The sequence below is a fragment of the Solanum verrucosum genome, unplaced genomic scaffold (genome assembly GCF_900185275.1).
Source record: "Solanum verrucosum unplaced genomic scaffold, falcon-dt-bn FXZP01000060.1, whole genome shotgun sequence".
NCBI classification, from domain to species: Eukaryota; Viridiplantae; Streptophyta; class Magnoliopsida; order Solanales; family Solanaceae; genus Solanum; species Solanum verrucosum.
This window is the reverse complement of record NW_026020129.1, coordinates 6,079,550-6,092,479: the sequence shown is the minus strand read 5'-3', so window position 1 is coordinate 6,092,479 and position 12,930 is coordinate 6,079,550. Positions and strand designations below refer to the sequence as shown.

The 12,930-nt window shown below is 35.7% G+C and overlaps 2 protein-coding genes and 1 pseudogene across 3 annotated transcripts in view; 2 read left to right on the top strand and 1 right to left on the bottom strand.

Moving 5' to 3' along the window:
• LOC125827093 (60S ribosomal protein L37a) overlaps positions 1-12,930 on the bottom strand; it is a 145,313-nt gene that overhangs the window by 42,743 nt on the left and 89,640 nt on the right. The gene's annotated exons all lie outside the window — the stretch shown is intronic.
• LOC125827069 (protein NETWORKED 4A) lies at positions 1,084-8,368 on the top strand. The gene is made up of 5 exons (XM_049506429.1): positions 1,084-1,146; positions 3,996-4,099; positions 4,454-4,527; positions 4,661-4,769; positions 6,382-8,368. Exons 3-5 carry the CDS (start codon positions 4,513-4,515, stop codon positions 8,100-8,102), a joined length of 1,845 nt encoding a protein of 614 aa, XP_049362386.1. The 5' UTR covers positions 1,084-1,146; positions 3,996-4,099; positions 4,454-4,512; the 3' UTR covers positions 8,103-8,368.
• On the top strand, positions 1,530-1,621 carry LOC125827228 (U6 spliceosomal RNA; annotated as a pseudogene).

The window sequence follows — 12,930 nt, the reverse complement described above, 5'->3', positions numbered from 1 at the left end:
AGACAAAAACAAAAAAAAACTATTTAAATAAAGTCAATTCAAACATCCTTTTTAAAATGCTTGTTAATTCTATATAAAAAAAAAATTAAGAAATTCATATATAATAAAAGAGAGAAATGGAAGAGAGCAAATAGTATTTGGAAACAATTTTTTTATTGGGCCAAAGAAAAACATTAGAAAAAAACAAACAAAAAAGGGTCAATAAAATTACACCAAAAGTAATACTGCCCTAAGCCAAAAATACATATTATCACCGTTTTAATTAATTTATTTGATTTTAACTTGATATGAAGTAATTTAAGAAAATATTTTTTTGATCTTATAATTTTAAATTATAGAAGGTGATTGAATTGACTTATTTAATGTAGCTTTTAACTTTTAAAATTATTAATTTTTATTTTTAAATGTGTATAGAAAAGACAAATTTAAACAATTTCATCTAGACAAAAACAAAAAAACAAAAAAAAATACTTAAATAAAGTCAATCAAAGTCCAAACATCCCTTTTTAAAATAGTTGTTAATTCTATAAAAATTAAATTTTAAAAAAATATTAAATTTAAAACAAACTAAAAAAGACAAATTCCAAATTTAGGAGAAAGCGTGTATCACAAATGACGACAATTGCCGCAAATGGCGTATGGCTTTAATAACATATCTTTTTCTTTTGCACTTTCCTTCATGAAAACTATTCAAAACGAATTTTATTTCGTTCACATTGAGCCGGCATCAACAAATACAAACACGGAAAATAAAATGAGACTATCTCAATAATTTTTGATAAAAAAATTTATATAATACTAAAGAATTGCATTTTTTAAAAAGTATTTAATAAGAATAAAGAGTCATACGGTGACTATTAGTTTACCAACGTGACTATTCATTTTTTTTCATTTATTATTTAGTAAATTGTGTACATAAATAAAAGAGATGTGGTTGAAAAAAAAAAGGTCAAAAATATCTCAAAGTAACAAAAATAAAATAACAATGTTGTGTTAAAGACGTGGCTAGATTTAATTAATAACAACAATAAGGGTCATTGAAGTCCTACTTCAGCTGTCATTTTGACTTTGTTAACAAGCCCCTTATTTCTCTCAAATCTCCACCATTTCTTCTGTTGGATTCTTCATCACTCTGCCTGTCAACTGGTTAGTTTTCCATTTCTAATGTCTAATTTCTTGCTTTTTAGTTATTTTTTTGGTTATTTATTCAAGTTTGAAAGGTTTAAAATTTGTATTCTAAATTGCTAATTGGCTTCGGTTTTGACAGTTGAATTGAATTGAATTTTTCGATTAGTTTAAGTCTAGTTTAGTTTTATCGATTTTTGGGGTAAAAGGGGAAGGATATGAAGGAGTTGACATTGCAGATGAAGTGTTTGATGAAAGTGAGAGATCTGGACCAAAAGCTAATCTTATCATCTTCTGACAGTTTATTTCTTTCCTTGCATAGAGAGAGAAGTTTAGGCCATAACCCTTTGTAATAAACAAGTTTACAAACACTTCAACTATGAAAAAGGAAATTACACCAACATATGTCCCTTTGGGACATCTCCCATAAAATTGGAATGGTACAGAGAATTTTAGCATGACGACATGCACAAATCGAGAAATAGTTCAAATTTTTCTTCATCGGAAAACCAACATGCTATCTGGTTTCACAAGGTGGGGGTATAAAGAGGGTAGAGTACTAGAGTGTATGTAGACTTTACCGCTACCTAGGACCTAGGGTGTCAAATGGGTGGGTTGGGTTGGGTTGAAATTTGATATATTAAAATGGGTTGAAATAGAAATCGGGTTGAGTCATGGCTCCCTAAAGTTTACTTTGGGCTTAAATGGGCTGGACTCAAATGGACAAAAAAACGGGTTGGGTCATGACCCGCTTAATCTCAATAATTTTAACATATTGTTATTTAACTTTTATAGTTACAATTTGAATATCAACTCCAGAAAATTATTTAAAAAAAATTACAAATGGATAGATAAATCCTATAAAATTTAAATACAAGAACATACATTACATCAATACAATTAAGAGTTTAAAACAGGTTGAAATTGGAGATTAAATTGGGCTCAATTGAAAATTCTTTTAAGATGTGTTAGGCTTAATGTATTGAGATTGAACCCAATTCAAATCATCTTGAGTCAAACCCATAAAATTCTGAGCGGGTAGCTATGTTTGGGCTCATTTTTACACCCCTACCACACTACCTCTTACAACTCAACTCAATATATGTTAACTGCTGCGATTAATAAGTGCCTGTTAGAATTAGCTTTTTCGCAGGTGTTCTCAAGGCAAAATAGCTTTTAAACACTTGAGTGTTTGGGTAAAATAAAAAAGTGCATTTAAGTATTTGTTTTTAAGGCGGCATAAAACTAAAAAATATAAGTCAAAAGTCATAAGTTAGGATTTTCACCTTTTTCCTTATGCTTATAAGCTATAAGCCATCTAAACAGGTCATAACAATGGAATGGAAAGATTAAACTGGAAAGGAAATCCACTCTCTTGTTGCGCTGTTTAATTCTCTTACTTAGCTTCAAACTCACCTCAGGCCCATGTCCACCATTGACTGTGTTATGACTTGCTTGGTCTTCCAAGTCCACAGTTGGGTTCATAACAATAACCTCATCCTCACTAAGAACCTTGTCCTCAAGGTTCAAGATAAGATATCTAGTGATTGCAGAAGGAAAAGAAAACTTCAATGTGTTCTACAACGTGTTCAAGAGAACAAGCAGAAGTCTATAGAAAATGAACTCTTCCACCCCATTTTCTCACAGAATGTAATAGTCCTTGTGCAACACTCTTTATAGTTCCAGTTGTCACTTCCAAGAATAGGCAACGTTTCAACAACCCCATTGATTCTCCAGTAAAAGCAAAGCATTCTCCGGCAAACACACGAGCAGTTGGCTCGTCCAATTTCCATTACAAAACCCCCTAAATGACAATGCAATGATACGGTAGAAACATTATTAAGAACATAGTCAATAGAGCAATTCGGCTGATGCACAAAATCCTCACTTGACATAAACTCCTCAGGAACCTTTTGATAGACAATTATGAGTATCTTATGCTAGCGAAACTGGAAGAATGTGGCTGAGATGGTTCTGGAACTCAATGTAATTATTATGCAAAAGATAAGGTAATATGGCATCTAATTGGAGGACTCAGATCTTGTGTCACAGACTTTTCATGTACCTAACTAATGTACTTCTATTTAGACTCCCAACAACTTGTTGTGGAGATTGATCAGCTAAATCAAATTCCACATTAGTCCTTTCAATCTGGACAGTCTCACACCTTTTTCAGAGAACCAACAGAAATCATATATTTTTTGGTAATAAACATGACATGGTTTTATGAGAAAGAAAATGATTAGCTATTAAAATGAAAGAGTGAGTTACTATTGTCTGGAAAGAAGGGAGTGCCATGTGAACAAATCCAAATTAGTTTGGTAAGTTTGTCCCTCTCTCTATATTCTTATGGGCCCCTACTCCCTCCCCACTTCCCTTTCAAAAATGAGATTTATTATGTAGTTCCAAGTGAATGAAAGCATCTCTCTCCCGCCTCTCCTTTGCCGGAGATTCAATTTTTTAGCATTTTCCTCTCAAAATCATTAGCTTTCTTTTTGTCTTTCCTGCTTTGTCCCCCCAAGTTGAGCCCTTTCTCCCTGCATTTTGCAAAACTTAGTTCCTTTTGTTAATTGTTCTTTTGGGGATTTTCTGATTGAAATCATTTATTGAATCTTTGTATGTGTCCATGAATATTGTCTTTACTGAATCTACTTTCAATCTCTTAATTATCTGATTTGGGTATGACCATACATTCCTCCTCCCCACTTCATATTATTATCTTGAAAATCAACGCTTTGTATTTCGTTACCTATCTGTTGAAATATAATTTCTTAGTTATATATCGTAATTGACTATCTTTTACGCATGAAAAATAATTAAAGATTTGAGATGAATGGCTTACTTGTAGTTCTTATATTTTTTTTGGACAGGCATGATATGAGGAAGAACACTAACACGTGAATATAGCCGTCGACAGTTGTGGGATTAGATATCGAACTTCCCGTGCTCCTTCTGTGTGTGGCGTCCACGGGAGGTGCATAGTTGTTTATTTTTTTCTGCTGGCCTGTTGGGCTTGTCAAATTGGTCGTTATATAAAATGGAACTTTTCATCGTTTCATAAAGATGAATTTGACAAGACATACAATAAAATTTAAGTAATGATCAAAACAAACATTGTATTTAAAGTAACAAATGAGAGACAACAACCATCAGAAATTAAGTATTCAAAAAGAATTTTAACCTTCATCATAGCAGATATCGAAGTGAAGTAGTAGAAATACCTTTTGTTCCATACTTGTTAAACATGTTATTCCAAAACAAAGAAACATATATCCTACTGAGGTTGACTTTTGATAGTTTGGCTTACGTCACCTTTATGATTATGCAGGCAATCTTTTTTAACTTTTTTGAGTTGAGGGGTTTGTATTGAATAACAAGCTCGACAGAATGGCATCAACGTTTGTAAGATATCTCTGTTCCATAACTTTACAGTTAACATGTTGAATGAGTATTGCTTGCCTTGTCTAAGTTTGCTCTCTTTACTTTCTGATATGTTTTTATTGTCCATGAGATTAAGAGTGAGTTCCCTTTTCAGGTGAAGTCTAGTAAGATGAAGAGGATGGAGTCGAAGAAATCACATGCTTGGTGGTGGGATAGCCACATTAATCCCAAAAACTGCAAGTGGCTTCAAGAGAATCTTGAACGTAAGCTATTGTCTTCTTTAACCTTACTTATCCTTGTCAAATCCTTTAATTTCGTATTTGGCTACTCTGCAAATGCCAAAAATAGACCATCCAAATAGATACACCTTACTAATTGAATTCAATTAACAGGGAATCATTTATGCATTTAAGACACACACACGTGCAAGATATTGAAATTTGTACTAGTGAGTAATACGAGTTGCTACTCACCGGGCATTCTAATATTTCCCCTTAGGGATCATTATGACAAATAGATTTGACTATTACTAGAATGCATAATAACAGATAGCTACTATATTCCTGTAGTTTTATAATTCATATAACCTCTTGTCAGAGGTGGAGCTAGAAGGTTACTTACGGGTTCTTTTGACCAAATCATGTATTTGTACTAAAAAATCTATTAAATATGAACAAAAAATAAATTTAGAAGTATGGTAGTCTACTAATGGTACAACACTGGCGCAAATTATGGTAGGGGTCTTCTTCTTTGTTTTCCATCATTCCATTTAGACCAATTATGATAGTAGTCTAATTGTACCACCATTAACACATTAATTTAATCGGTAGCCTTAGGAGGTATTTGTTTGTAAGATATTCTGTACAAAATTCAACAATTTTTATTTCTGCACCTAAAAAGGAAAGAATTCTAAAATCTCAGAAACTTTGGAAGATAGAGAAATGCTCAACACTTATCCGTGATTTTTTTCTAACTATACCGCATGCAGTTTCTGCTTTCTTATTAGCTTGGTGGTGTTTTTTTTTTTCTTTGACTATACCTCGTGAAGATAAAGAAATGCTCAAACTTCTTTTTTGCAAATGTTCCAATCACTAGCTCTAAATAACAAGCTATCTTTCCCGTGTTAAATTTTGCCTACATGCACAAATTTTAAAATCATATTGGCTTCCCTTGCCCTGGCCTTATATCCTAGCGTCGCCCCTTGTATAGGTGTTAAATGTATCTCTTGCAAATAGGGCATGAACTGAGCGGTGGATCAAGATGGGTGGGGTCAAAACAGGTTAATTAAAAGCATAGGTCATGATCCCAACGCATCAAAATATTGGTTAAATCATTTTAAGGTGGATCAAATGTGTTTTGAGTAGAGTCATAGCCTACCTGGAACTTCAACGTGTCTGTTTGAACTTCCATTCATTGTGACCTATTCTTAAGCAACACAAAAATAAATATTTCATTCAATATGCTTTGTGGTTTTGGTAATTCTAATGACATCGTATGATATAATAATTTGGTCTTACACTATTATGGTATTTAAAATTTTAGATTTTCGTGTCCAAATTCTATATTTTACATTTCTCAAATTATTTGATAGTTTCCGTATTAAAGTAAAACGGTCAGAAAAAAAGAAGTAAAATGGTCATAGAAGACCGGAGGCCAATTGACCGTACTTGTTTGTGATTCCATGAAAAAACTTTGAACAGTTTCATCCATTTATCTCAAAGGAGGTTACTAGCTATTACACAGACCTCCTGGGGAAAATGCACCGTAAAAACACCTAATTTTGGCAATTTAATTACCAAGTGGTTTCTCGTAATTTTTTATGTTGAATGGAGAAAATGGCATACAAGAAAATGACAAATAGGTCTATTATTTCAGAGATGGACCAGAATGTCAAAAGGATGTTGAAACTCATTGAAGAGGATGCAGATTCATTTGCTAAAAGGGCAGAAATGTATTATCAGAAAAGGCCAGAATTGATCACACTTGTTGAGGAATTCTACCGCATGTACCGGTCATTAGCCGAGCGTTATGATCATGTGACGGGGGAGCTCCGGAAAAATATTCCTTCAGATCTTCAATCACAGGGGTCAGGCATCTCTGACGTGGGTTCTGAACCACCCTCCAGGTTGCCCTCTCCTGATCAGAGACCAAGCCGTCCTAAACCTGGTCCTCGTGCTGCTGGATTTGAATTTTTTCTTGGCGCAGGCGGAAGTAGCTCGGATCTGGCCAAGGAAGGAGATGAATCCTCAACATTAGATTCTGAATCTGAATCAGATGATTCGTCTATCAATAATTACTCAAGTACAATAAGCAATGATGATGACCATGGGTTGCGTAAGAAGATTGGTGAATTAGAGGTTGAGCTCCGCGACGTGAAAGAGAAGCTTCGCAAGCAACATGAAGAGGTCTCTGAGAGCTCCTTTAGGGGATCACATGTGGGCAATGATAATCTTATCGCAAGGATAGCTGGGTATGAAGAAGACCTTAGAAATGCAAAAGAAAAGATCCGGTTATCAGAAGAAGAGATTAGCAGGTTGAGAATTGAGCTTCAGAAGTATGTATCAGGGGACTACGTGAAGAACGTCAATGAGATTACTGCTGGACAGGAAGCTAAAATTTCTGATGAGGAGCTGCAAGAGAATGCTACAGAGGAAGAACCACAAGTTTTGGACCCAGAATCTAAGATCCGAACACTTGAGGAAGAGTTAAGGAGAACGATAGAGAAGCTTCATGATTCAGAGAAGGAGGTGGAGCGCTTAAGAGAGGAACTTAAAAGTAACGGTTCCTCCGTAAAATTACTTCATGATCAGCTTGGATCAGCACAGAAAGATGTTTCTGGCTGGAAAGCCAAACTTGAGAGAGAGAAACGAGAGGTCTCAAAGCTGCAGGACCGAATTGCGAGGTACAAATCCAATTTGTCAGACCGTGATCAAGAAATCAGAGGGCTGAAAGAATCAATATCAAATGCCAACAAGGCTTTGGCAGAAGAAAACTTGGAACTTCAATGCGAAATTACCAAATTATTGAAGGAACGAGCATATTTGGAGGATAATATCAAAGAAATGGATCTACGTTGCCAATCATTAGAGGAGGATGTTAGACGAGCTGTAGCAGGGAAAGAAGAAATGGAAATGCTCCTAAAATCTGAAATCGAGCAGTTAAAGTTGACCATCGCTGAGAGGGACAACCATATTGAAGAACTGAACAGAAACCTTGATGCATTATACCAGAAATGTGATGCATTGGAAACAGAGAAAGATGACCTAAATGCTAGAGTTGCCTTGTTAGATGAAGATCTAAGTTCTAAAGATGATCAGATTGATCAAATGAACAACCATTTGAACCAACTGCACATTGAGCATGCCAAGTTGATTTCCGAAACTGAAGGGGCCCGTAAATTGGTAGAAGAGCTGAGGTCTAGAGTTAAAGAAGTGGAAAGAGAAGTAGAGAGACAAAAGGAAATAGTTTTGGAAGGAGCAGAAGAGAAACGCGAAGCAATTAGACAGCTTTGCTTCTCACTCGAGCACTATAGAAATGGTTACCAAAGGCTTCGACAAGCTTTGGAGCATAAGAGACTACCTGTAATGGCGGCCTAAGTCCATTAGTGATGGTGAGCAGACGTTATGATCATCTCAAACTCTGCTTTTTTGTTGTCCAAAACACCTTTTTACCTTCTTGCTTTTCGTTTAGGGTTCAGTTTTTCTTTTGTTCAATAGCTCCTTTTGTTAGGCATTTGCCTTCCCAGTATTCCAGCTTTTCTATGTCTGTAATTGCAGGAATACCAGTTGTGGTTTTCTAAATATCTGTGCACTTTCTTACCATAACAGAAACCAATATGAATAACATTTCAGCTTTGTATGAAGTCTAATTTCGAACAACCATAGCACCAAACTATGGCTGAAACCGTCAAGCTGAAGAAACGACACAATTCGAAGCACAGAGGAAGTAGGTAATAGAACAACTCAATGTATAACAACACATCTTGTAAATTGTGTTCCCTTTGCAGATGAGATGAACTACAGTAAAACCTCACCAAATTAATATTCGGTAAATTAATAATCTCTTTAAGATAGTATTTTCCTACGATTTCGACTTGAGGCAAAGAAAAAAATCACTTATATTGATAAGATAATAAGATAATATATTTTCACAAATGGTATAAATCAATAATTCTTTAAAACTACAAGTATATCTAAGATAATTTAGTGAAATGTGATTCTATTGTGTTTTGTTTTTTTGGTAAACTTTAAATCTAGTTGAAGTTGATCATCTCTAACTTTTCTTATTGCATCCAAAAGTCCTGATGTTGTCTTTTTTAATTGCTCCATAAAATTGTGAAGAGTTCTAGATGATAAGTGTTTCCTTACGCATAACTGGTTCTAAAGGTATTGTATCATCTACAACTTCATTATCAACATTGATTTTTATGGTATCCACAATTTCTTTTAAGCTTTAGACCTCTGAATATGTATCATTTTTACCTGGATAATCCAATAGGTTATTGATGTCCATTTTATTGCGGTATGAGATCATTGATCATTACCTCAAGTTTATGAATGACATTTTCACAAGTGGGTTCATTCAAATTCTATGATATTTCATCCTCCAAACAAATTTTGCAATGTCGAAAATAATTTGTTGTTGTCTCTTGCTGAACATTTCTCGTCCAAGCCAGGATTACAAAGTTGATAACATACAAAACAATAATCTTTCTTGGATCAGTTTCATGTCACACTTCATAGCCTTTTAATTATCCTACAATAAAATATGTTCCGATAATACATTTTGAAATCTCTTATTATCCCAGTATCACAAGGTTAAGTCTCAAAAACACTCTATAAATTAATAATTATTAATTTATCAATCAAATAGTACCTCTACAAAATAATAATATTTCACGGCCCCATTTATATTAATTTAGTGAGGTTTTACTGTATGTGATGATGTTGATGTGCATAGACATGCATGCTAATTATTTGAGATGATTGTTTCCATTGTTGAGTCTATATAACCCTTGAGTTGCTGCATGTCTTGTTGGAATGTATGCGTCCACTAGTCTAGATGGGACCAGGTCCTCAGCACAGTTACAATAACAGAAAATAAACAAAGTGTTGAAAGTAAAGATTGCACAACAACTTTACGTGGAAACCTTCTTGCCCAAGGGAGTAAAACCACGACCTAGCTTGCCAGGACTTTTCAAACTTCTTTTACTAATCTTCTCAAGCAAAAGTAAAAGCAAGTTTACAAACCGAGATTAGCCTACTAATCCCAACTCTAAGCAATACCTCTTATTACTTAGATGAGCCAGAGCAGATACAACACTGCCCACTAAGCTATCACCCTTAGATAACTTAGACTTTGCTAAGCGGATACAACACCGCCCACTATACTAATCCTAACCGATTAATATAGACTTTTAGAGTAAGAACCTAAGTTACCCTTAACCTAGTTCTTACAATGATTCAAACAAGTTTGAAATGTTTCTTTCACAAGTGAAACGAATCCTACAATATCAGAACTATTACAAGCAAACAAAAGCAGCTGGTACATAAAGTAAATCACAACACTTCAATCAGGTCCCTTGCTGTTTTGAAGCTTGAAAATCTCTCTCTTTGAATGAATGAATGAATAATATTGTTGTATGTTGTTTGATATATACCATGAAGAGTTATTACCAAACGTACAAGCAACCTCCTTGCTTTTGATTGGTGGAGTACTTTGCAGCTCACCAACTTTCTAACGCAGACAACTTTCCAGCTGTCCAGCATTTTGACCACTGGACGAGTATTCATACTCTGCAGAGGACCAGGTCCCTGCACTTGTGAGGAGATCATCAAAACACCAAAAGGCATAAGTTCTTATCAATTTCCTTATATTTGATGATGACAAACAACCTGCATAACTCCTCACGTGAGTGAACATACATTCATTCAATAATTGGTGTTTCCCCCTTAATTGAACAAGCAACCTCGTCACTTCTGATTGGTGAAGTACTCTGCAGATTCACCAACTTTCTGACGCAGACAACTTTTACAGCTGCACAACATATTGACACTGGATGAGCATACTCTGCAGAGGACCAGGTCCCTGCACTTGTGAGGAGATCATCAAAACATCTAGGAGTTTTAGCACTTATAATTTTCCCCCTTTTTGATGATGACAAACAACCAGTAACAGCAATGTTCCCCCTTAGTATGTTCCCCTTAGTTCAATGCCCCTAATTTCACAGTCAACATTTATTCCCCCTTAGTTCAATGCCCCTAATTCCACAGCCAACCTTTACAACAAAACTTCTCCCTATTGACATCATTGAAAAGGTGAAGCAGTAAACATATTCAAGTTAAATGCAAGGCAATAAAGAATTCAGGGCCTTGGGCCACACAGAACATGTGTATGTAAGCATAAAGAGAATATTAAACCACACATGAATAGGGCACAAAACAAAAAAGAGTTGATACCATATATACTGACCACTGTAGGTTGTCATACTAACAAAAAGCCACAGGAGTTTTAATTAGGATTGAAGACCAGAGAGGGAAACTAGGGAAACAAGACACTTTTAGGACGGAGGGGGAAAAGGATTGAGGGTGCGCATAAACAGAGACAGACACTCATTTGCCTTAACTTCCTCACTGAGTGAGGCATTTGTCTTCAGCAGCCTTTTATTTTCATCCCTCAACTTTTACAACACCTGCTAATTTCCATCACTGGTACCAGGTCCCCTCGAAACTGCCTTCTGTAATTCAGACTTCAGTGTAGCGATTTCAATCTCTTTGTTATTCAGAATCTCAGTAAGATCCGTCACTTCCCATTTAATAGCAGCCTGCTACTCTAGAACATCTGCCACTTGAGATCTGCCTCTAGCTTTTCCTTCAACACATTCACATTCCAGCATAATGGCAGGGGTTGATATCTTCAAGTTCATCAGGCTTCTCCATGTGAAAAAGATCAACAACAGATGCCACTGTTCTCATTTCAGTTCTGGGCACTAACACCTTGTTGGTGAACTCAAAAAGCAACTGATGGAGATAACATAAAAAAGATTTGACATTCCAAATTTGGTTAGAATATCAGGGTCAAAGACTCTGTCATTCAAAACCTTCTGGTTCTCCATTGCCGTTATCCGATCCTCCCTTGTCATTTCCTTTTCTTCACTTTGTTTTTGCACACTAGGACCTGGTCCCTTTATGAGTTTTAATTTTCAGCCACCTGTTTTTCTAACTTTTTCCCTTTTCACAGGAGATTTCTTTGCAGCCTTCTGGAGTAGAAAAAGAGAAGTTGAATGAACTAGGATTTTCAACTTCTTGGGAGATAGGGATCTTTGAAGAAGAATTAGAGTTAGGCATTTTGAGAAAGAGAGAAAAGCTTTGGAAAGAGGATTAGTGAATTTCAACAAGAATTGTTTGAATAGATTTTGTAATTTGATTCACTAAGAGAAGTAGTATATAAAACCAAAAAGACATCGGGTCCCCAAACAGTAACGACCTTTTGGTTTAAAAGCAAAAAGACGTATGAAACTGATGCGATGAATGGGCGAGAGACATGTGGCAGTGATGTTGAGATACATACAGTGTAGCGTACGTGATACTAACCTCAGGAGGACCAGGTCCCTTTTTTAGTTTGCAACCATGTCTGTATGATTTAATCTTCCCTTCAGCTAGACACACCATGAGTGTATACCTGCATTAATGTACCAGAAGTGAATTCTTAAGTGACAAGCATTAAAACAAGTATAGATACATGCCCTCCGTAACATAGTCAAAATAGAAGATTTTTGTGCAAACTTTGTCAAGGAATCAGGTAATCTTGTGCATCCCCAGCCTCATCTTGTTTTTAATGAAATATTCTTTACTCAATGCCTTTGTAAAGATGTCAGTCAACTGATTTTCAGTTTTGCAGAACTTCATCACCACATTTTGCTTTTCAACATTGTCCCTTAGAAAATGATGCCTCACATCTATGTGTTTTGTCCTCTTGTGCTGGACAGGATTTTTGGCCATGTTCATGGCACTAGTGTTATCACAAATGAGAGGAATGGTGTCTGAAAGTACACCAAAGTCTTCTAGCTGTTGCTTGATCCATAACAGTTGTGCACAACATGATGCAGCAGCCACATACTCTGCCTCTGCAGTAGACAATGCCACAGAATCCTGCTTCTTTGTTCCCCATGAAATCAAAGCTGATCCCAGGAAATGTGCCATGCCTGATGTGCCCTTTTGATCAACCAGAAAACCTGCATAATCAGCATCTGCAAAACCAATTAGATCAAATGAGTCACCTGTTGGGTAGAAAAGGACCAGATCCTGAGTTCCCTTCAAGTATCTCAGGATATGTTTGGCTGCCTTCAGGAGAGACTCCTTTGGTACTGCTTGAAACCTTGCACACATACTTACGCTGAACACTATATCCAGCCTGCTTGCAGTG